The sequence below is a fragment of the Aspergillus candidus genome (genome assembly GCF_002847045.1).
Source record: "Aspergillus candidus strain CBS 102.13 unplaced genomic scaffold BDW47scaffold_81, whole genome shotgun sequence".
Classification (NCBI taxonomy): Eukaryota; Fungi; Ascomycota; class Eurotiomycetes; order Eurotiales; family Aspergillaceae; genus Aspergillus; species Aspergillus candidus.
The window spans coordinates 1-21,917 of record NW_020194086.1 but is presented as its reverse complement, the minus strand read 5'-3'; the positions used below and the strand labels follow the sequence as shown (position 1 = coordinate 21,917).

Sequence of the window (21,917 nt, the reverse complement as noted above, 5' to 3'; positions counted from 1 at the left end):
CATTGTTGTACCGATAGCTTCACATACGGCTTGAAGTACATACGGCTGAGCAGACCCGGAACGCCGAAAGCACCACGGAGAGCTCGATGACCTGAAAGGGCAATAGCTCTGGTCTGATGATCTGATGGCTGATGCCATGGTGCGAGTGGAATCTTGCATTGAGTACATGGCGACTCACCCAAAGGTACTCGTTCTGCTAGAAAAGTCCAAGGTCCTTGATAATGTCCGCTTCGTCATAATGAAGTGCAAGCTCCTGGTCTGCTATAGAGCGCGCGAGAGCAGTAAGACCAATGTTGTTGATGTCAATTGAGACATACTGGCAGTCCGGATTTCGGATTGGAGCACGCGAAGCAGACCAGAGATCAAGGCACTGCCTATTCTGTTCCTTGATAGTTCCACAACGCGTCAAGACAATTAAGCTCGTGGTGCTCCGAGCAAGGCATTGACAGGCGTCGATGATTCCTTCAGTCATGTTGTCCAACATATACTCCTCGTTAAACAGGGCCACCACACGAGATACTTCTCAACACTATCCGAGCTTTCGGTCGAACGACCTGCTGTGGCAGTTGTGGAAGTGACTGCAATCGGTTGGCATGCCAACTGACCTGCAGCGTTTGCAGAATCCTTTTCCTACATTTGACCATCTTGTATTTTCAACCATCGAGCAAGCTGTTCCATAGCTCCGAATATCATCAATTTCATTGCCCAGAGCGCGTTTCTATCCTCTATTTCCACAGCAGTTATTTCCCACCGCTGGGGTTTTTATGAGACCCTACCGACAAGCGCTGAAGAGGGTTGACTAACGTAAAGCACGTGTATCACCCCAAGTTGGGGCTCTTCCGCATCTTTCGGAATCTAAAGAGAAATGTGGAAATAGTCCCATGTCGCAACTTGAGCTTTTTCCAGTTCGCAATCAGGAGCCCTTGCCCGCTTACCTCAAGGGTCGGGCCGTTTTGATCGCTGATGCCGTGGTGCTGCTCATCCGTGGGTCCTACACCAAGGACAGGGAGCCAACCAATTCCTAGAAGATGTGGAAGGGGTCCACGCCATCCTCGTGAATCTCTCCACCCGAGATATGATCCCCGATCAACTGCGGGTTTGGGGCAGCATCACGACCGCTGGTATCGGCAATTCAGCAAAGGGCGCGTGTATCGCAGAATATTGTAAGCACTCGGAACCATATTGGCCCGACCATCGGAATGATTTTTAGCTGAGTTGAAACTCTTTCGAATTTGTAATCACACTAAGGTCTTTCTAGAATAGCGCTGCGATCACGTTCAGTTAATCTATACCTATGCTTGGTCATAAGCATTAAGCCCTCATCGGAAGGTACTCTATGCCAAAAAGTGGAGACCTTGCACCGTGATTACCAAAGAACGAGGAAAGAAAGTGCCACTCATATCATTGGCTTGCCGATTGATTGTACATGGTGTTCCTTCGGAGACATATACCCCTGCTTCCTGGCTAATTGGTAATATATGGTTGACAAAGACAAACAGCATGTCGCCGAAGGATCGCACACAACGTGAAAAGTCAATGGTTCGTCTTGGGAGGGAAGAAAATGGAAGGAGCATAAATAGGTAACAAGTAAACTTGTACTCAATGCCCACACAATTTCGACTATATTTGCCATACTATTTTGACCTTTTTCGCTTCCCCTAGATATCTTATCCCAATCTAACTAGATGGCATCTAATCCAGACCCTGAGTTGGGCAAGCGGGAGCTGCCCCAAGATGGGCATATCGAAGAACCAGAGACCAAAGAACGACAGATCCGCGGCATCAACTGGATCGTGGTTTGCGCTTCACTTTACATCACTTGCTTTCTCTATGGACTGGATACCACAATCGCTGCCGATGTCCAAGGCCCTGTCGTCGCTGCATTCGGTCATGTCGACCAATTCTCCTGGATCGGAGCCGGCTTCCCATTGGGCTCAGTATGCGTCATTCTCCTACTCGGCACCCTTTTCAACACCTTCAACATGAAATGGGTCTACATTGCAACCGTGGTGCTGTTTGAAGTGGGATCGGCCCTTTGTGGCGCTGCTCCAAATATGAACGCTCTGATTATTGGCCGCGTCATCGCCGGCGCTGGTGGAAGCGGTATCTACCTGGGATCACTACAATATCTTGCGATCATGACAGTGGAGAAGGAACGGGGTCTTTATATGGCTCTCATCGCCGTTTTCTGGGGCCTTGGGTGTGTGTTGGGGCCTCTGATCGGTGGCGCCTTCGCCGTGTCTGCAGCCACCTGGCGCTGGGCCTTCTACATCAACCTGGTGATCGGTGCCATCTCTGCCCCAGCATTTATTCTCTGTCTCCCATCAATCCGTCTCATGCCAGACGTTCCCAGGCGGGAAAAGCTGGCTTCCATCGACTTTGTCGGCTTCGTTCTGGGCGCCGGCATGTGGGTGAGCTTTCTCCTCGCGTTCACAATGGCTGGGGGCCAATGGCCATGGAATGATGGACGCACGATTGCCACCTTTGTTGTATTTGGCGCTCTCCTCGCACTCTATGCCCTGCAGCAATATTTCGCGGTCTTTACTACCCCCGCTCGACGCGCATTCCCGGGGCACTTGTTGCGCGATCGTACACAGGTGCTCTTGTACGCCGTGACAGCGGCTGGAACCACCTCCGTGTTCGTCATCGTCTATTACCTCCCGATCTACTTTCAGTTTGTGAATAGCGACGGCGCCCTCATGGCAGCCGTGCGTCTCCTGCCATTCGTCGTCATCGCCGTCGCGGTCAATCTGGTCTCCGGCTCGCTCCTCCATTTCATCAAGCTCTACAAGATCATCTTCCTTCTCGCCAGCGTTTTTCTTCTGGTTGGTGGTGGTCCCATGGTGGCTTATTTGAAACCCAGCACGACGACAGGAACGATCTATGGGCTTTCAATCCTCGCTGCTGTAGGAAGTGGCCTGTCGATGGTTATTGGCTATACAGTTGCCACCTTGACGACCAAGCCGGAAGACACCGGCGCCGGGCTGAAAATGCAGAATGTTGCCCAGATTGGTGGCCAAGTCATTGCACTTGCTCTTGCAGGACAGATCTACCGCTCGCGGGCTATTGCAAATCTGCAATCTGCTCTGGCTGGTCACGGATACTCGTACGACGAGATTTGGACCGCGGTGGCGGGCACGCAGAGCGCATTGTTTGAGGAGCTGGAGGGTCCACTACGAGACCGAGCAGTCGATGCCATCTCGCAGGCAATGCGTATGACGTTTGTGTTGGTTCCCGTTGCTGGAGCCGTCATGTTTGTGGCAGCAATGTTGATGAAATGGGAGAGACTTTTTGGCCATGGTGTTGCTGTGGGTGGTTAATGAGCTAGTCGTAGTAAATTTGAAGTGCTTGAAGCAAAATATGACGAAACGTACCTTCACCTATGATTCCATTCCACAGACGTCACTATAGTAATAGTAAATCCGCTTGGGGCAGCTCTGTTGGGCCCCGAGTCGGATTTGCTGGCGCCTGCGCCGACTGTCGAACATGTCTCCTCTGGAATCAATTGGGCGTGGTTGAATATGGATGATGGAAACCGGGCATGGCATAATATATTTGAGGAATCTATCACAGACCGATCTAGCTCGAGGGAAACAAACCACATATATATTACTAGGTGGGGTGGACGGGGTCGAGGATAGGAGATGGATGGAGAAGAAGGTTCCGATGAGTCGAAAACGAAGTCCAGATGATTCTCTATTGGGTCTGGCGACAGATCACACATCTCCCACTGACCGATCGCATTGATTCGAGTTGCGTTCGACTTCCCACAAACACACGTCTTGAACGCGGCCCCAGAGATCGCACGACGGTACGCTACGTTGGATTTGGTCCATCCCGGTAGTTCACCGTGTGACACTGGAAGAAAGCACTGCAAGGGAAAGCACTGCAAGAAGATTGAGAACAATCACGAGATTAATAGAGATCTCGTGGTGGTATTAGAAAATATATTCGTATCCCTCCCCCCTATTGATAAATCCTCCCTCTGATCCTTGTTCCACACCCCAGTATTCGTCCGTCCGATCCATCTCAGCAAGGCAGAGTAGAGCGTGCTAAATAGTATGGTCGACAACCTTCTCGGTGACGGTGCCGTCGGCCTGTTGGACGACCTTGTCAACGCGTTGTGAGGCCTTGACCGGATTGGGTTGCTTGTAGACCCATTCCAACTCCTCGAGGGTACGTCCCTGGCCCTCGACACTGAATCTAATTAGCAAACGCGAACCGTCCGGGGGAGAAAGAAGAGGAGGATAGACTTACGCAAAGAGATACCAAAGGACGGCTTCGACGCAGTCCCAACCGACAAACACCCAGATATAGTTCAACCCGATGGTTCGATTGGCGATCGGGGTGCAGAATGTGTTGATGAAGCCCAGGCAGCCCGTCAGGAAGCCGTAAAAGGCTAGGCCTTTGGCGCGTCGGTGAGTGTCAAGGGCCTCGACGGGGACGACACCTTGGAGCGGAGTGTAGGCGAACGAATAGACGACATTGAAGAGGAAGTAGAAGGCGAGCGCGGCGCGACCGGCGTTCGCGTTGCTATGGTCGGCCCCAAAGGCGCGGTTGGCCCCACCGTTGATGGCCAACATCACCGCCGACAGGAAGGTGCCGTACACCAGGACCGGACGGCGAGGCATGCGGTCCGTCAGGGACACGGCGGTGCCCGCGCCGATCGCAGAAAGAACCGAGTTGAGCACGTTGTATCCGAGCTGCTGCGAGGTGGACTTGACACCCAGCTTGTTGAAGATTTCCGGGTTGAAGTATCCCAATCCGTTGCCCGAGAATTGGCCAAAGACTCCCATCATCAGCACCTGCGTTGACCGCCAGCGACTCTCGTGGCTGTCGACGAGACAGCGGAAATCCCACCAGGGAATTGCCTTATCCTGCATCTCTTGTCGGATGCTTTCGCGAATCTCCTCAATCTCGAGCTGGACGAGGCGCGAGCTGCGTTCGCCGTTGCCGTGGAACTTAACCAAGAACTCGATGGCTTCCTCCTCTCGGCCCTGGGCAAAGAGGTAACGAGGAGACTCGGGGATGAACGCCACGGCGCCCAGAACAATGATACAGGCGACGCACTGGCCGATGAACGGGATTCGCCACGACCAGGTGTTGTCGATGTACTGGCACCCGAAAGTGACCAGGGCGGCGGGGATCGAGCCTCCGAACCATCCACAGTTGTAAAAACCAGTGCAGCGACCACGCCACTGAGGTGGAGCAATCTCCATAGAGTAGGCTGGCGCGGCGACCGTCATGAATTGAATCCCGGAGCCGAGCACCAGACGGCCGACGGTGACCTGGGCGAGACTGAAGGCGCTGGCCGCGATGACACTGCCCAGGATGATGCCCACGGCTCCGGCGATCATTCCGGCTCGGCGACCCCATCGGTCACTGACAGCGGCGGCGAAAGGGGTGGTGATGATCGAGCCCCTAACCTTATTAGAGACTGTGTATGGGATGCGACGATAAAGTGGCAGAACGGGGACCGGCGTGTACTTACACTGAATATAGAGAGGTCATGACAGACACCTTCCACCCGTCATTCTCACTGTGCATGACCGACTTGAAATGCGGCATGACCGTGATCGACCCCATCAGGGAACCATCATAGCCGTTGGCGCACGCACAGCAGAACGCGATGAACACACATACTGATATGATTGTCAGACAGGACATGTCATGACCCACCCAGGGGGTGCTGGAGAGATTTACTCACGGTACAGATGTATGGCCGCCCTGCTCCATCTCGGTATATTGGATTCCTGGATCGCCGCGTACAGCTCGGCCTAACGGAGAGCAATCAGCATCATCCTGTACCCTGACGACCGACCGGGACAAAACGTACGTTGTACACCTCTTTGCTGGTAGCACCTTCATTGCCCGCAGTCTTGCCAGTTCCCTCCGCCACGACCGGAAAATGCGGCTGGAGCTCGGTGGCACCCGCGATGGCCTCCTCGGCCTTACCCATTCTGCTCTGAATTGTCGATTGAGGTTTCCCAAGAGTATCGGGGGAATGGCTTCTCAAGTTGCAAGCTGGGATTCATGGTTCCTTGAGCAGGGGACGTAGGTTTTATATCTAGCGGTGGGCGCCACCATTTGGTCTTCGCATGCTTTAGACAGCTATCTTGCCTGGCCGAGAACGTTATGGCCCTGTCAAGTCTGTATCCTATATTGCATGACTTGAGTAGGGGGTTCGCAACGTGGTGAGATGGTTAGCGTAGCCGAAGCTAACCTGCCAATCAACCCCGGATTGTCTCTTCTCTAGTCTCACCCCCTCGGCCAACTACCCCAGATTTTCTCTACCTTGCATCGGTTGCCCGGTCCGATATCCCCGGGTCAAAAGTCATGCCCGAATCCTGCCAGATCCTGCCAGAGCTAGTCATGGCCAATACCGCCGCAAGGGTCCTGCCAAGGCCCAAATGTGCTCCCAGTCTGGGGATGATTCGACGCGTTCTCAGACCACCAGTCTCAAGTGAGACATTCCCCAGCTTGTTTTGCAATGCGTCAATAATAGAGTAGGTGCCATGTCTTGTGATTAATACCATTCGCCCCTGGACAAAAAGGCCGAAGAACGCCACGCTAGGGGGTAACACGAACAGTAGTTGTGACTCAGGCGTAACCCCCACTAAGTAGCTTGTCTGCCGTTGGATTCGGAATCCCATATTGACCTTACTGAATTCGGCACGGCGTTGTCGGGACATGAGCTCCGCGTATCCCAATGACATTGCAGGGTCTGCTTGGTTGTGGCGTCGCATGGCGAGCAGGAGCCCTAGCTGAACGATTATGATTCGAGAAATATTGACGCCTCCGCAAGAGCTTGCAAACTTATAATGCTTGAACCGTTGGAATGGCGGGTGCCATTACTTTCTCATGAGTTATCCAACGCATCGGCCAAGCTTCAACGCTTTGGGCCACGAACTGTCCGGGTGGTTGCTCTCTGTGTCGTTTGCATATCAAGCCTGTGGCGTGTGTCGCGCAATCCGGCCGGGGCTCCAGGGAATCGTAGCCGAGACACCCGTCTAGCTAAGATCGCATTGGTTCAGTGGGTCGGCCTCTCCCTCCGCATGGTCCTTGCGGTGATCAGACCTAAAACCAAAATCCCCACTTTGCCGTGATCACTTTGACACCTACAATACCATGTGCTGCGAAGACTTAACCCGCATCTCATCCTCGGCTCTCGCTAGAGGATGGAAATGCTGAGCATAGCCACATGTAGAGAGAACAGGATAGGACATGTTCAGTGGGCACTATAGCTACATGGTTCTTAACCATCGGCTGCTTGATCTTGTTGAATAGCAAGACAACTACGACCTAATGGGTCTTTATAATGGGTGCTGTGGGGGCTGGACACGGGATGAATATCCCCTCTCGGACCCCACGACAATTACTCCTGAAGCGGCCATATATTCCTTCGTACGGTCGGTCGAAATGATTGTTGGGGTTTCTGGGTGGACCAGTGCCTGGAAAGCGCCCGAGAGCTCATGGCAAGATACCGCTCTTCTCTCAACAAGGGGGGGAGTGGAAACAATACGGAAGCGACGGGGGAGAGATGGGATGGGATGATGACGGGCAAGCTATGTTATGATGACGAGATATCCAAGTTTGGAAGATCCCGTCAAGCATCCAACATCAAGGAGATTTCATCGAACGAATGAATTCCACCGTGGGTCAGCAGATCTTGTCAAGCCCTCACTCCGTCAGCCCTATTACACCTGAGACTCTAAGTGCCTCCTGCCATTTCTGGCACTTTCTCTGCATACTCTCTATTACTGGTTACAGTCGACCAGTGAATGCCCAAAGTTAAGCATTAACTCGTTATGGGGCTTGAGTGTGGCAAGTTTGACTTCACTGTGTCAGGTTAGCAGTGACTAATTTTCATCCTATTGATGCAGTCAGGAAAACATCTGACAGAAAGGTCACAACACAACACAACACGTCGGTGACCCTATCTTCCACTTCTTCCACTTCTCCCACTTCTCTTGCCTCTCTCGACTCTCTTGCCTCTCTCTACTCTCTCGCCATAAACTTGTCACTTCGGCACCGTTCGAATACTGCCAATATCGCTTTTTTTTATGATCACAAACAGCTACTTCAATCTGTGTGAGAAAAGCTTAGAAAATATCCGCTATCAACATAGCTAGCTAATGTCATGCAGCGGCTCTAGTTAAGGGCTTGGTCCTATGTTTGTTTTCATTACTTATCGGCTTGCGCGGTAGGTACACTGCCCTACTGTCTCGCTGAAACAAGTCAAGGCTTCCAGAGTCCACTTGCTCTGTTTAGTGGGAGTCTTGGTTATTAGAATCGCTTCAAAGTCTCCCTTTATCTTGAGCTGGTCTAACCTATGTACAGCCGGCTCTCATAGAGGGCTTGCTCTCTTTTTTCAACCCCGTGAGGTGCGTTTCTTTGAGATATCACGAGAGCAAGAGACTGATGATATTGAAGCGCCGGTTCTCCTTGAGAACTTGGTCTTTCAAAATCTTTACTTGTGGTGAGTCCTTTTCCATTTGAGGGTTCGAAATTCAGCTAAGAAATCCAAGTGCTTGCCCCCCCTGGGGGTAAGATCCTCACCCATTAGTGCCGAGACATAACGCCATTTTACGACCAACTTCCTACAGGGTACGTGAGAACACATCATTCTATGGATCTTAGATATTATGTAGAGTCCTGATATTCGATGACCGATAAAGACATTGATCCGCACTCGCACAAAATGACGAACAATCAACGTGTCCTCGACAAATCTTGGTTCGAAGACCCTCATGGGTCAGACGTTCCCCAGTCCCTCAGCCAATGTTGCAAAGTTTGGCGTCAATGTGTGATCACGCTGGGTGGCGATCGTGTTCTGTCCGCCGCCAGGGCCCGGATTATTCTTGACTCCCAACAACCGCGGCTGATCATCCGTTTCAAAGGTCTGGAAAAAAGACAAATCATTGCCCCATTCCAAGCATGCGGGATCGAAGCGGAACCGGAAGGCGAGAGCACCGCAGCCAATGACTTGGTTGGGCAACACCGGCCGCAATTCCCCACAGAACTCAACTCGGCAAGACCTCTAAACTACTTCAATATTCGTTGCCACGACGAGCCCGTGGTCATAAGGACTCAGCCCCAGCAAGATAGCGACAATTCACCCGATTCCAAAGCACTCGCCGGCATTCAGTGGCACCTCACGGATGTGACCGCCTGGCTGGAGTGCCACCAGAAGGACGCTCTCGCCGTGCCTGATATCCTGCGTTGGGTCAAACAGCTACAAGTATTGATTCAACAGCGCTGCGATGCTGGGAGAATAGGGCAAGCGTTCTGGTACTACAGAGAGGCCAAGGCTGATGAATCAGGTTGTCGACCACCAATGCCTTGGCTTTTCTCTGGAACGGACCAACAATCGCATAAAGAATGGGAGCCGCAAGACCCTTTCTTTATTGATGACCACGACCGGTGTTGCAGATTGATCCAGTCTTCTCTAAATGAGAAAGAGGTCCAACGTCAGCTAGTCACCCGCGTCTTCAACCCCAGCCGGTGACACACAGCTTGGATTGCAGCCGGGCCAACCGGATCCTACATCAACATCAAGCTCCGGACAGCTGATGGCGAAGATGCGTTAACTGTTCCTATAATAATGGAAGGTACCGAGGTCAAGTACCAGCTCCTGATGGACCCTTCCAAAAGTTATTCGGACGGCGAGCTGAATTCAACAGGTCATGTTGTTATTAGGGTCATTAGGGTCGTTAAAGACTTCAAGGCGCTGCGTGCAAGCTATGAGGATAGTGTGAGCGGCGTTCTCAAGGGCTGCAGGGTTGTCGCCACCACGCTCAACAATGCATGACAAGATATCCTTTGCTTGTCTCGATTTACGCCTCAGTTTGTCGTCGGCGATGAGGTCTGGTAGTGCCTCGAAGGCGACCAGTACATCGCACTCACATTCCCGACTATGAGAGGAGTGGTTCTTATCGGTGACCCCCAACAGCTTCCCCCGACGGTCATCTTGGAGAATGGCACCAATGAGGGCGCGCAGTGCCTCAAGCGGTCGCTCATGGCACGGCTCTATGCAGCAGGTTATCCTTGTACGATGCTGAATAGGAACTACCGGAATCATAGCCAGATTCTGGAATACTTCAACCGTGCCGTGTACGGCGGTACTGTCAGGCCAAAACAGCGATGCGCCCGATAGGGTGGGTAGGGCTTGGGACACCTTCACTCAAGATCGACACTATTTCCGTGGCTGTGGTCTGGGTGGGGTACGCCGGCTGTTTATCAGCGCCCTGGGCAACGCGGAAAAGCCGACAAATATTTTGTCCTGGCAGAATGTATCTCAGGCCCATGTGATCCGACATCTACTAAGGGAGTTGTATCGGTTCCAAACCCGCGACGGTGACCAGATTGTGCCTGGTGATGTCATGATCATCAGCCCGTACAAGGACCAGCGAAAGCTGATTGGGGAGATTCTCGCTGAGCATGGAATCGAGTACCGCGACAGTTTTACAATTGACGCGGCTCAAGGATCAGAGGCGCCTCTCGTCATCTTTTCCATTACCAAGCCGTCTGCCGATGCCAGCAAAGTTGGATTCATAGCGGATGTGAGCCGACTCAACGTGGCGCTCAGTCGGAAACTTGTTCGAACATGTTATGCTTGGGCTCAAACGTGCACGGCCTATGGGGCATGGCTCGGTTCTCCTTGAAGCCCATTGAGCTCTCCGAAGACCAGAAAACTCTAGAAGTGAAGTTTTTCTGGCTTCCAAACCCCAGCTTCTCTCGTCGTGTCCAGTTGACAATGTGCCCCGAGCTGCCGCAAGATCTCAGGAGCGGGCCAAAAGACACAAAGTTGTTCAACTGTCACACGGAAAAGATCATTGAGTCCGGTGAGGAGATGACCTTACGAACCGACGACCCAGAAGTTCGCCCATTGCCCTCCGTGGAACTACTTGAGATGCAGTGGATACTAAACCGGGTCAAGGCCATCAGTGGCGCCGCCGACATCCCAGAGGATGAACTGGATCTCGACCAAGAATTCCTGTTTGGCAAGATTACGGAGGAGGGCTTATCAGACGAGGATCCGGTTGACGATGAGCCATCGGAAGCAGAACCTTCCAGAAAGCCCGAATTTCCGAGATTCCAGGCCAGGCCTGATTAGAATCGACGTAGTTTGTCCAAAAGTCGCAAACGGCAGATGGAAAAGGAGGACAGTGAACCGCCCAGGCTCCGAACAAGGGACCTCAACACGTAATTGATGTGCCAAGTGCACACCATTCAGAGAAAGCGAATGTTTCAAACCACTGCTGAGGAATTCAACGCTCGAGATGGAGTTGTAATGGCTGTTTTTCCATATGCTCCTGTCGCAATAAGCTCCTGTCGCAATAAAATCCATTGTGATAAAAGGGTACTAGCAGAGTACTGTTTCTAGCCGAGTGGTTTTCAATATGGGCCACTTGTCATTCAACATAGTTAGGTAGCTCTCCCAATGCAGCGGTGAATGCAGTATTTATTGAAAGTGTAGTAAACATTGAGGTTTGGAAAGGGACATAGTATACTGGAAAAGTTCCCCATGATAGCACCACTCAAGAATGCGTGCAACATCGTGCCATGATTGACGGAGAAAATGCAACGACATGAAGCCACTGGTGGTGAGGTACCCGGTTTGATTATCTCGCCAGCGAGCTTGCGCAAGGATGGGTTGGTGCGAAGTGAATCCGCAGATGGTGGCTGCGGACGTTTGAAATCGAATTGCATTCAATTGGGATTAAACAGTCAATTCTCCGACGCTGCGACCCCTTGTTTGGTTGGATTGTCGCCAATTTTGTGTATCCTCTGCGATGGGAAGCTATGCGCAGTGAACCCAATGAGAACCCCCCATCCGTACGCGTCGACCGACTGGAAACCTTTTTGGATGATCCACGCTGAATTATACGATTTTATCGTTCAGAGCACAAGCGGTTGAGTCACTGAGCGAGGTAAAAGGGATCAATCGGAAGAAAAAATCTTCGGATCAGCTGGGTATGGACGTGACCGGTGGTTTCATCATTCCCGCGGCGCTAAGGCCGTCGGTTAAATACCCACGTCCAATGCATGAGCCACAGGCGGATACTTCGCGCCGTTCCAGCTAGGGCAGTTCGAATCGCTTGGTTTGATCATGCTGCTCCCACGGTGGCGACTGCGCATCCATCTCGCTGCGCTGTTGACCCTCAAGTTCGTGTGGCATGGCTTTGCCCTCCAGCTCGTTCATCGGTCTGTTGGGGGAGGTCACAGGAACTGGGGTTGCCGGCTCTGGCCGGCGCCGGCGGCGACGGAGTAGGAAAAATATTGCCGCTACGATCAAGACAACACCGGCTACGCCCCCGACCACGCCGCCAGCAATGGCGCCGGTGTGGCTACTGGACGTGGACTCATCATCGTCGGCCGGAGCGGACGACGGCGTGGCTATAGTAGTTTCCGAGGTGGCCGAGGCGCTGGTCGGGTGCGCGGCGGTGGAGGAGGGCACAGTAGTGGGCTGCACGGTACCGGAGGGTAATACTGGCGAGGTCAGATTCCAACGGACATGCGTAGCAATACCTTTGGTAGCTTAGGAATACTCACTTTGGGCGACAGGAGATACGACGTGGTCATCTGAGTTGCTTGATCCATTCGGGCCGCATCCGACATACCCTCTGTTTCCCCCGAGCGAACCCCACCATCCAATATCCTGAGCCTCGCAGCAAAAGAACCCGTCATCGAGACCTGACTGGAACAGGGACCACGTTTCATTGGCACAGTGCGCTCCGTCGATGACTAGGTCTCTGCACTCTGACTCTTTCATGTCATCCGGGCAGCAGTAGGTGCCATCTGACGTTGCACATGTGGAATCCCGAGGGCAGCAACTAACAAAGCCATGCGCGGTCCCAGACCTCTTACTACACTCCTGACTTCCGACGGGGCAGTTGTTTTGAATGCGCATGCCAACCCCGTACGGGCGATCTAAAACATCCATCACGGCGACGATATGGCAAAGTGATGCAGGCAACCGAAGACACGAGGGTGAGTTGGGAGATGAGACTTCTCGCACTGTACGGTTGACACTGAGGGGAATGTTTTGGGCCAGAACACACAAGGTAAAATAGGGGTGGATGCAGCCATTTCAAAGTGGAGTTGCATTGGACGGTGGATCAAACCGTGTGCTCGCCAACGCAGCCAAGCCGTGCCGGTAGACGGGGCGGAAAAGGGGGTGGTCTAGAGGGAGTTCTCAGTGGCTAGGATGGATGGCATCCTGGGCGGGCTCTCCACCCAGCCATGCCTCTTGTAGGTCAGATCACCACATCGGAGGGTAGGAACGGCCGAATGAAGAAAGCAAGACGCTTACAACCGAGAAAATAAACGGAATGCCAGACAATTTCTTCCATTGTGGCGATGACACCTTGGCAACACGGAAAGATCCATGAACTGATTCTCCACCAACCGGAGCAGCACATCGTGCATGGCAGCAGCCGCTATATGTAGGGCTGCGAGACTTGGGCCGGACCCCACCCGCAGTGACTGTAGTAGAGCGCACTGTCCAGGCCAGGGGCACGATCGCCACTAGAGGCTCTGAGAGCGAACTATCGTTCGGCGTCCCATAATACCGTGGGTGTATATTTTCTCATTGTCATTCTGACAACTTTTGTATCGGCGTTGATCCACCGCGTAGGGTAGGAACTGCTGATTCCATATCGTATTTCGAATTGCGATCTCCGACGATCGACATGAATTGATGGTCTATAAACGCCGCCCAATTGTTCTGAGTCTATCGTGAACCAGCGGTGGAGCCTGGATGCGTCTCTAGTATCATTCTAAAATAATCCTAGGGCGTGGGCGTTAATCCTTCTCAAGCCCATGCTTATCCATCACGGGGCTTATATCACCATCAAATCACATACACCTACTAACTCTCTCAAGTCTGGTGAGTTGTTCTTTGCAAGCTACAGCTCCACCGTGCTGGTACGAGTCTATCTCGCATCCTGTCCAGCGGCCCTAAATGGTCCCACAGAGGCCAGGGGCAAAGGAACCAACGGCGGAATGTGTTAGGGTAGGTGTAGTGTCGTGCCGCCGTCGCGTCCCTGCATCCTGTGGGAGGGGCGATGTGACCCACGAATGGTGGATGAAGCTACCAACAATTGCGACGGAAACTACAAAGCTTGACAACGTATGACGCCTTCCTAAATCGCTTCTGGGCAATCATGGGCGGAATACGTACGTTTATTCTGGCAATAAGATTCAAGTGAATATCCCGCGACGCTGTCAACAAGGAGGTAAGAAAGGGTAAGCACATCGGGGAAGGTGAAATGTGAATTTTCATGACGCCACTGGCGGCCGATTAGCATAGACCCCCCCTTGGTATTCGATTCTGTATATCTATTTGCGCATTTCTAGGGCTGGGACATGAGGCTGCACGAGGAGCTGCAGAAGTGTATATCTTGCGCGACCCGTGATTATGTTGCTTAGTTAATCTAGCACGAAATATTAGTGATTTACTCTTCAAACTTGGTTGATTCATGGACTATCATAGTCGATAAGAAGGTTACTGAACGTTTCATTACAACTAACGATACAAATGTCATATCAGGCTTCTGCGGGGAGGGATAGGAAAGCCTTTCTAGGATGACTAGGAGGTTGGAATAGGTCATTTTGAGGAAAAGCAAAGTGAGAGATCGACCCATTGCAAGTGCAAGCCCATTCAACGAAATGGTGTAGACCCGGGACGCTCGAACGCTTTTCTGTCTGGGCTCTGGGGTGCTTGGTTTTCTCTCGCGGGGGGAAGGGCGTGATGCGTGGGTAGCGTAGTAGTAGTGTGTGCCACAGGTTGTGGCACAATGATATGGGACTTGACATGCCCGACGAATGTGTATGATGTATCCTTCGCCGGTAGCATCGTCCAAACCTCTACCGGAGCAGAGAAAAGAAGGAGGCTAGAGCCTTGAAACGCCCCTTCGATCGTGATATTGGCGGACTGGACGTTCGAAGGGATTCTCATTCTTTCACCACTAGACCAAAAACACCAATTGGCGAGTGGTAAGGGCTTGAAAGTATTGATATCCAACAGTATCTACGGCGGTTGCGTAGTCATAACCTCTAGAGGTAGGAGCTCTGGTTGGACCTGGCAGTAGTCATTGTACAAGCACTGGCGACCGCTTGCAACTTCGACATCGCCCTACTTTTTTCACAGTAATCCCCATATCTGTTTGAGATTTACTGTGACCCCCGTCTAGGAGTCAATTCATAATTTATTTGAATGAGTGGTGTGTTAGATACTCAAGATAGTACCGAAGACGACATAAAATTCTTTGGCATAATGGCTATGCGTTTATGTACCCTTTGTTCCGAGGCTCTAGGATGAATTCCCGCTCTGAGCTGGTCGATATTTCCTATAAAGTCTACCAGTAATTAGAGAGAGCTACTGTAGATGGCTAGTACCCAAGAGAAGTCAGTGTCAATGTCAAGAGCCAGTGCCAAGGTGCCAGCGCAAAGGGCCAGTACCAGTACTAAAAGTAGCCAGTGCGTAAGTTCTTAAATCCGCTTGATAGGCCTTAAGGGGTGTGTGTTGGGATATCAGTCAGGTTAAGCCCTATACCAAATGTTGGTCAGGATTTTGGCGTAGGAGTCTTGAGATATTGTTGTAATTCTATCAAAGTAATTACTATGTTCATAGAACTTTATATATCCAGCAGGCTGTATCTTCTCCTTTTATATCTCTTATATTAAGAAAAATGGGTTTAGTCCTGTGGAAAGACGCATAAATAAGTAGCTTGCTAGTGTTACTACCCTCTTATCTTTATACAAAGTACCTGAGATAATTATAATCTCATCGTCATACTACTAACACAAGTTGACTGGATTTATTCAGTCCCTTTGGTTATTAGTGATTAGAAAGTACCCCCAAAACAGGGATCAAATCAAGTATAATTTAACACTCTCTTCCTCTCTATTTCACCATTCAATCCTGATTTTCATGGAAATGTTGATGTATACTTCAGGCCCCACCTAATACCCTTCTCTGCTCTCTAGGTCATAAGGAATTACAATATAGTCTATTATGTCATTAAAAGCGAAACGTTTTTCAATTTGGAAAGCACGTTTACTTCATAATAGACTAGCTTGAAGAATAAAAGGAAAGACAAATTAAGAACCAACATTGAGGATAATTTACTTGTGATATACTACCACTAGCCTTATCAGTGATATTAGCATTAGCATAGTTCAATGTACATCATGTCATCAGAAACTTACCATCGATTGATTGATGGAAGACTCTAATGTCCACTCCATGAAGTTTTGCGGTCCCCCCAACACGTACATGGCCCTCCACATCAGCCTTGCACTTTTGCTGCAGAGCGTTGACAACATCTGCAACATCACTGCACTTGATATCATTATGAGAGTTGCAGGTAGCAAGGCCAGCACTAAAATGCTTTGCAACAGTTGTGCAATAGCTTCCAATTGAATTGTGGTTTATGCAGCTCTGTCCGGGGCCATCCGACTTTCCCTTAATCTGGTTGATGACTGCAGTGACATCTTCTGTCCAGGGACTGGCGCCACTCGTTTCACATTTGATATCATAGTCGGCTGCTACCATTGCAGGGTAAACAGCGGCCAAGGTGAAGGTGAGGAATGAGGTCACGTGCATCTGAGGTATCATGATCAGTTAACTGAAGACAAGAGTAGGGTGTGAGAAGACAACTCACGTTGGAAGTGGTGGGGCGGAGAGATTATTGGGTATGATAGAAAAGATATATGGAAAGAGAATGTGTCTTGCATTCGAATAGAACAGAGAGTTCCCAACGACTCATCGGGGTTTATATAGGTTTAATCTTCTATATCTCCAGTAACACATCTATGAGCAACGATAATAATTATAGCACTGCTTCTATGGCAGGGATGTTTTAATTGGAGCAACGGTCATAGCACTGACCCCCTGGCGAGTGCAATATCTCTAACATCTGACAGAACGCTTGTGGTGCGACACTCATTCATGGCATAGCCCAGTCTAGCTTCACATCACAGCTCTAGCACAGGGGCTAAATCAAATGGCGCATCTTCAAAAAATCACACCAAGTCAAACACAGTCAGCAAGTAAATCCTGCAACTGCATGCGGTGGTCCACTATGCTGATCGCTATTGAAAAGGCGGGGGATTTTGCATGTTATGCTCAACATGAATAAGATAGCACCATGAATATGGAGGTATAATATGACTGTTATTTATTTGATATCTTCATTCGGGGAATACCGCATCATGCATTTAACAGGCTTGAAACGGGATGATGACAAGTATAGGTCCTTTTTGTGTATTCAGTGCTGTCTATACTGAAATTCGTCCGGAGTCATTTGATCGCATGGCTCAGCGTGGTTGATCCCCTACGAATTCAATTGTTATCCTTCGGGTTGCTGTTTTCCAATCATCTATAGTTTGTACTAGACACATGATCAAGGGTGGGGTGCTAAATCGGCCCCTCCGAACTCCATCAAAATTATACACTAAATGACCCTAATGCTGACAACAATCCTTCAAGGTATGAGAAGAGGAGAAAACACCAAGCCACAATTGTTGATCTCATTGAGACGCCATAGTAGAATGAACAATTAGTGTGTCATGAAATTTCCGTCTAGTCAACATTTGAAGGCGTACCTGAACCTATCCACGGAGTAGCGAACAATCTATATACTAAAATCTCACGGGAATAGCATGATCGTCGCGGGCGAAGGAATATAGATACCAAATTTAGTTCAGACATCCTCTGCTGCCGTCCCATGACTCGGAGACGAACCGCTAGTGCTTATAACCTAAAGCTTTGTTCTTCCACGCCTCCTTACGGTCAATTTTAAGTACGGAGTACACTAATAGAGTCAAGAAATGATTGTATTGACATGGTGATTCTTGCTCAAGGCGCGTGCGCGGGAGCCCTTCTCGGGTATCTCAAACTGTAGACGGATATTGCCGAAGCATCCTGTACAGCCCCCGATGATCCTTGTGGGGTCGAGCATATGACTGGTATTTAATGCCTAATGTTGTTAGATCGGGCCCTGTTCTACCATAGCCAACAGCCGTGGAAGATATAAATCCTTTAATCCGTCCCACTCAATTGATCCGACCATACTTACACACATTCTATTATTCTCGAGCATTCGAACAACTTGCCTTCTCTATCTTTCTATTCCAAATTGTCTTCAAGTTTCACCAAACGACCTCTAAGTTCCAACGCCTTCAAGATGCGTTATTCTATTGCTGCCTCCATCGCTTGCCTGCTAGCTCTGACCCAGGCGGCGCCCACTTCCAACGAACTCGTCGCTCGCAAGAGTGTCAACGACTGCCAGGATAGCACCTTCGTTGATCAGGGTAGTGAAGGCTCCCCCGATATTTCCGATTGCCAACATATTGTTGAGAACATCAGAGGGGGCGGAACCTGGAAGGTGTCCCAAATTGGCGCACATTACACCCTGGTCAATTTTGGCACCTGCGCGTTTGGTGCAGAGGGCAACGCCGCAAACACCGCATATATGGGAAATCAGGATATCATGGATATCATTAACGAGTCTATTGCAAAGTTTGGTAGGCCTGATGGCAAAGTCGGGGCCAAGGGGAGGGTGGATTGCAAGAGTGACCGCGGTGGAATGGGTGTTGGCCGCCTTGATTGGGGGATCTTCCACACATAAGCACTTATATACGCTCTCAAGCCGCGGTCCGAAGTTTGCGCCTGGTTGTATGTTTTGTTCATCAACTATTTCGTGACATCTTTTGTTTGTGCTTTTAGCTTCTGACCTGCGAGCCTATTTCTAGGCTGCTTTGTAAATAGCACACTGTTTATTTATTTCTTAGCAAACCTGTTCTAGCTGAAGTATAGTAGATTCTATTAAAAAGTGTGGTGTTATAAGAGATGCTATGTGTAGAGAAACTCTATAGTCTTGATCAATCTCCCTGGAAATACCTCCTGGTGAGAACTTCTACCAGTCTTCAATTTGACTACAAGGAAGGGCGAAAACACTTTGACTTCCTTTTCTCCATGATTCCTCGATCATAATGTACATGGTCTTTGACTGTTTGGTCAGTGACTTTAAATTGGCGCTTCTACGTATAACCTAGCTTTGCGGAGTCCAGTAGTCATGTCTACAGGAACTAGAATAGTATCCAATTGACTCACTAGGTATCTCTAGTGCTAACCTATCAAGCTGGTCTTACCCTCCAATACCTTTATCACTATTTTTGGTCACCTCGCTTAGGTTCCACATAATACGGGGCTATTTTTAATTGAAGGGATGTATCCTGAACTAGGACAGCAAAAAGCTGATCCCCCGAGGGCGAGGGGCCTGTGTTGCACCGAGCCATCAGCGAACAAAGGATTCACGATCTGTACCGACTATGTTGGTGTTGTGAATATACAATGATGTCAGATTATTGTAGCAATATTCTAGAAGGTTTACTCTGTGGGCAGTCTAGTGCATTGATGCTGATAGTACCAGGCCGAAGGATTCAAAAGGCATGACTATCAAGCCACCATTAGCATCTGGAGTCAAGCGGAGGGGGCTTGAGACCAAGCAAAATAAGCACTTGCTTGTCTTGGGCCGTCGCTCGGGTACAGCCGACAAACCAACGACCGAAGTATTTCATCGGTTCCATACAGCCCCGCATTTGGTATTATTGGGAAGGTTGTTGTAAGGTTTGAGCCAGGAACAGGGTGCTTATGGCTGCATTCTATATTAAGCCTAATATATAATGATCGTCGAATCCTTGTAAGATCTTGCCACTCTTGTTGGGGGCCGAAATGGAGATTGAGGGCTCACTGTCTATGATGATTGGGCGTGGGGTCCCCGCATGGTATGTTTTTTTTTTCTTGTTCCTTTCTAGAGTCATGAACACTTCCAACAGCAGACACAGCCATGGGTGTGGGTAGTCTCACTGCAGATTTTGCGATCTTACCGCGGCACTAAAACACGGCAACATTGGGAAAGGCTTCAGGAAAAGTTTCAGACTATGATCTTGCCCCAAAAAGACAACCCGATTAATTTACGAGTGTCAAGTATGTAATTGAAAATACACTCTAGCGTACATCGGGGAAATAGATAAAAGGCCATCGAACTCTCGGTCATCTAACATATAGCATCAAAATTTCCCAAGCCTCTCTCAACAGCAACAGCCAGCTACCATCTATAAATCTCTTTGAGGTATTCTCCTCCCGTCAAACAACTCGAATCATCTGAATCACGATGAGGATCCAACTGCCGACTGTTATCGCCCTTCTGGCCGGCGTGGTCTCTGCTTCTCCTGTTCCCGCAGACCCCAACGGTGATGTTAGAGACTGCTCCGATTTCCGCTATGAAAATGCGAGCACGGGTGGCTCTCCCACTGTCGACGACTGCCGGACGATTGTTAAAAACATTCAAGACGGTGGAAGTTGGGATTGGAGCGGTGCTGGGAACCACAAGACCCTTGTTACCTATGGCACCTGTGCTATGGGTATCGACAATGGTGCCCGAGTCGGGAACTTAGATATTACGGATATCATCAACGGTGCCATCGATAGGTTTGAGTGGAAGGGTCTTGTCGGTGCCAAAGGAATGATGAACTGCCAGAAGCCTGTTGGGCAGCAAGAGACCTCTGATGTTCATTGGAGCATCTACTTCAACCCAGATTGCTGCCACTGAATAGTGAATAAAGCTGGTCATGTTTTATCATTTTATCTACTGCTTTTCTATTTTTGAAGTGTTTGGTTGATTGTTTAATCTCTATCATTGTTTGTACACATATCTAGCGAGATACCTGTCACACATCCCTTGATAGCCATAAATTTGACAAGCCTATAACTATATTATGTACAAGATGTAGCAGTTGAATATTAGTAAGAGATTCTAATAGGAATATTCCAGATAATTTTCTAATAGGCATATTCCAGGTAAACATAACATCTACTAATACTTGGTATAGATTAAATTTAATATTAGTAGATAGTACTGCCTCTCATGAGAATAATGCATATTTTTCTAGAATTTTAGAGGCACTGTGGCAGCTATAAGAGTGTGTTAAAGTCAAGAGGTTGGAGACAGGGGCTGTCTCATGAAATTCCTAATCAGGTAAGCCAAGATCTCATGAAATTCCTGATTAGGTAAGCCAAGATCGCATGAAATTCCTGATTAGGTAAGCTAAGATCGCATGAAATTCCTGATTAAAAGTCTTGATACTTGTTACGGAAACCTAACATGGTCGACACCCCGCAAAGGCGGCACAGCCAGGCAGAAGCCTGATGCTAATTAATAAATTATAGGATCAGGATTCCTGTATTATAAGAGAATATGTCATATAACTATCTACTCCTAATATACTCTAAGAAGTAGCTATAAAATAATTATAAAAGGAAGTATGTTACTAGTCTCTACTCTAGATATACTCCCAGGAGTAAATAAGGAGTATATAATATAAAGAATATATAAGAACACTTATTTATCATGTATTTATAGTTTAGTTAGTTATATTTAATAACAGTTTCAAGTCTGAGTATATATTTAGTCTAGTTTCTACTTATCTATACTTAATTTAAGTACTTAGGTTTTTATACCTGACATATCTTACTTCTCTTCTTACTTATTAGATTATCTTCAAGCTATTAAATCACTTTATTAATTAATATAGTTAGCATAATCACTATATGAGATCTTAGATTAGTATAAATTTATTATTAATAGCTAATAGGAAGATTACAGGGTGTTTGTCAAGACCCTAGGATCCCTTGATGCTTCTGCTGTACTAGTATTAGTGACTTGGGTTATTTAAGATGAAGAACACCCTATACCCTAGTATGTAATCCAGTCTATGTATGCTGTATTTCTTCATATTCTTATTAATCACGTCATTAGGGTCATTAGGGTCATTAGGGTCATTAGGGTCATTAGGGTCATTAGGGTCATTAGGGTCATTAGGGTCATTAGGGTCATTAGGGTCAT

The 21,917-nt window shown here is 49.1% G+C and overlaps 8 protein-coding genes across 8 annotated transcripts; 5 read left to right on the top strand and 3 right to left on the bottom strand.

The window, feature by feature from the left end:
* Positions 1-1,685: 1,685 nt before the first annotated feature.
* Positions 1,686-3,320, top strand: BDW47DRAFT_129694 (major facilitator superfamily transporter; the record flags this gene model as incomplete). The annotated part of the gene is made up of 1 exon (XM_024817023.1): positions 1,686-3,320. The coding sequence occupies one exon, from the start codon at positions 1,686-1,688 to the stop codon at positions 3,318-3,320; it is 1,635 nt and encodes a 544-aa protein (XP_024667714.1).
* A 732-nt stretch (positions 3,321-4,052) lies between these two features.
* BDW47DRAFT_134916 (putative MFS lactose permease) lies at positions 4,053-6,228 on the bottom strand (the record flags this gene model as incomplete). The annotated part of the gene is made up of 5 exons (XM_024818198.1): positions 5,837-6,228; positions 5,708-5,777; positions 5,492-5,642; positions 4,258-5,421; positions 4,053-4,197 (listed from the first exon to the last, which is right to left on the bottom strand). The coding sequence occupies exons 1-5, from the start codon at positions 5,957-5,959 to the stop codon at positions 4,053-4,055; spliced, it is 1,653 nt and encodes a 550-aa protein (XP_024667713.1). The 5' UTR covers positions 5,960-6,228.
* Positions 6,229-9,097: 2,869 nt separating this feature from the next.
* On the top strand, positions 9,098-9,878 carry BDW47DRAFT_113473 (uncharacterized protein). The gene has a single exon (XM_024814425.1). The coding sequence runs from the start codon at positions 9,605-9,607 to the stop codon at positions 9,809-9,811; it is 207 nt and encodes a 68-aa protein (XP_024667712.1). The 5' UTR covers positions 9,098-9,604; the 3' UTR covers positions 9,812-9,878.
* An 18-nt stretch (positions 9,879-9,896) lies between these two features.
* On the top strand, positions 9,897-10,567 carry BDW47DRAFT_113472 (uncharacterized protein). The gene has a single exon (XM_024814424.1). The coding sequence runs from the start codon at positions 9,917-9,919 to the stop codon at positions 10,154-10,156; it is 240 nt and encodes a 79-aa protein (XP_024667711.1). The 5' UTR covers positions 9,897-9,916; the 3' UTR covers positions 10,157-10,567.
* A 1,330-nt stretch (positions 10,568-11,897) lies between these two features.
* BDW47DRAFT_89971 (uncharacterized protein) lies at positions 11,898-13,031 on the bottom strand. The gene is made up of 2 exons (XM_024820173.1): positions 12,556-13,031; positions 11,898-12,492 (listed from the first exon to the last, which is right to left on the bottom strand). Exons 1-2 carry the CDS (start codon positions 12,944-12,946, stop codon positions 12,083-12,085), a joined length of 801 nt encoding a protein of 266 aa, XP_024667710.1. The 5' UTR covers positions 12,947-13,031; the 3' UTR covers positions 11,898-12,082.
* A 3,164-nt stretch (positions 13,032-16,195) lies between these two features.
* On the bottom strand, positions 16,196-16,612 carry BDW47DRAFT_120971 (uncharacterized protein; the record flags this gene model as incomplete). Its single annotated transcript, XM_024815553.1, has 1 exon — positions 16,196-16,612. One exon carries the CDS (start codon positions 16,610-16,612, stop codon positions 16,196-16,198), a length of 417 nt encoding a protein of 138 aa, XP_024667709.1.
* Positions 16,613-18,194: 1,582 nt separating this feature from the next.
* Positions 18,195-18,638, top strand: BDW47DRAFT_120970 (uncharacterized protein; the record flags this gene model as incomplete). The annotated part of the gene is made up of 1 exon (XM_024815552.1): positions 18,195-18,638. The coding sequence occupies one exon, from the start codon at positions 18,195-18,197 to the stop codon at positions 18,636-18,638; it is 444 nt and encodes a 147-aa protein (XP_024667708.1).
* Positions 18,639-20,103: 1,465 nt separating this feature from the next.
* Positions 20,104-20,646, top strand: BDW47DRAFT_134914 (putative necrosis-inducing factor-domain-containing protein). Its single transcript, XM_024818197.1, has one exon. It carries the CDS (start codon positions 20,187-20,189, stop codon positions 20,622-20,624), a length of 438 nt encoding a protein of 145 aa, XP_024667707.1. The 5' UTR covers positions 20,104-20,186; the 3' UTR covers positions 20,625-20,646.
* Positions 20,647-21,917: the final 1,271 nt, after the last annotated feature.

What these genes read in the sequence shown, in the direction of transcription:
- BDW47DRAFT_113473 (XM_024814425.1), top strand. Translation starts at nt 9,605, where the DNA reads ATGGAAGGTACCGAGGTCAAGTACCAGCTCCTGATGGACCCTTCCAAA.
- BDW47DRAFT_113472 (XM_024814424.1), top strand. Translation starts at nt 9,917, where the DNA reads ATGAGAGGAGTGGTTCTTATCGGTGACCCCCAACAGCTTCCCCCGACG.
- BDW47DRAFT_89971 (XM_024820173.1), bottom strand. Translation starts at nt 12,946, where the DNA reads ATGGATGTTTTAGATCGCCCGTACGGGGTTGGCATGCGCATTCAAAAC. An exon ending in CGTATCTCCTGTCGCCCAAA is followed by an intron (nt 12,493 to 12,555) that starts GTGAGTATTCCT and finishes TGACCTCGCCAG; the next exon opens with TATTACCCTCCGGTACCGTG.
- BDW47DRAFT_134914 (XM_024818197.1), top strand. Translation starts at nt 20,187, where the DNA reads ATGAGGATCCAACTGCCGACTGTTATCGCCCTTCTGGCCGGCGTGGTC.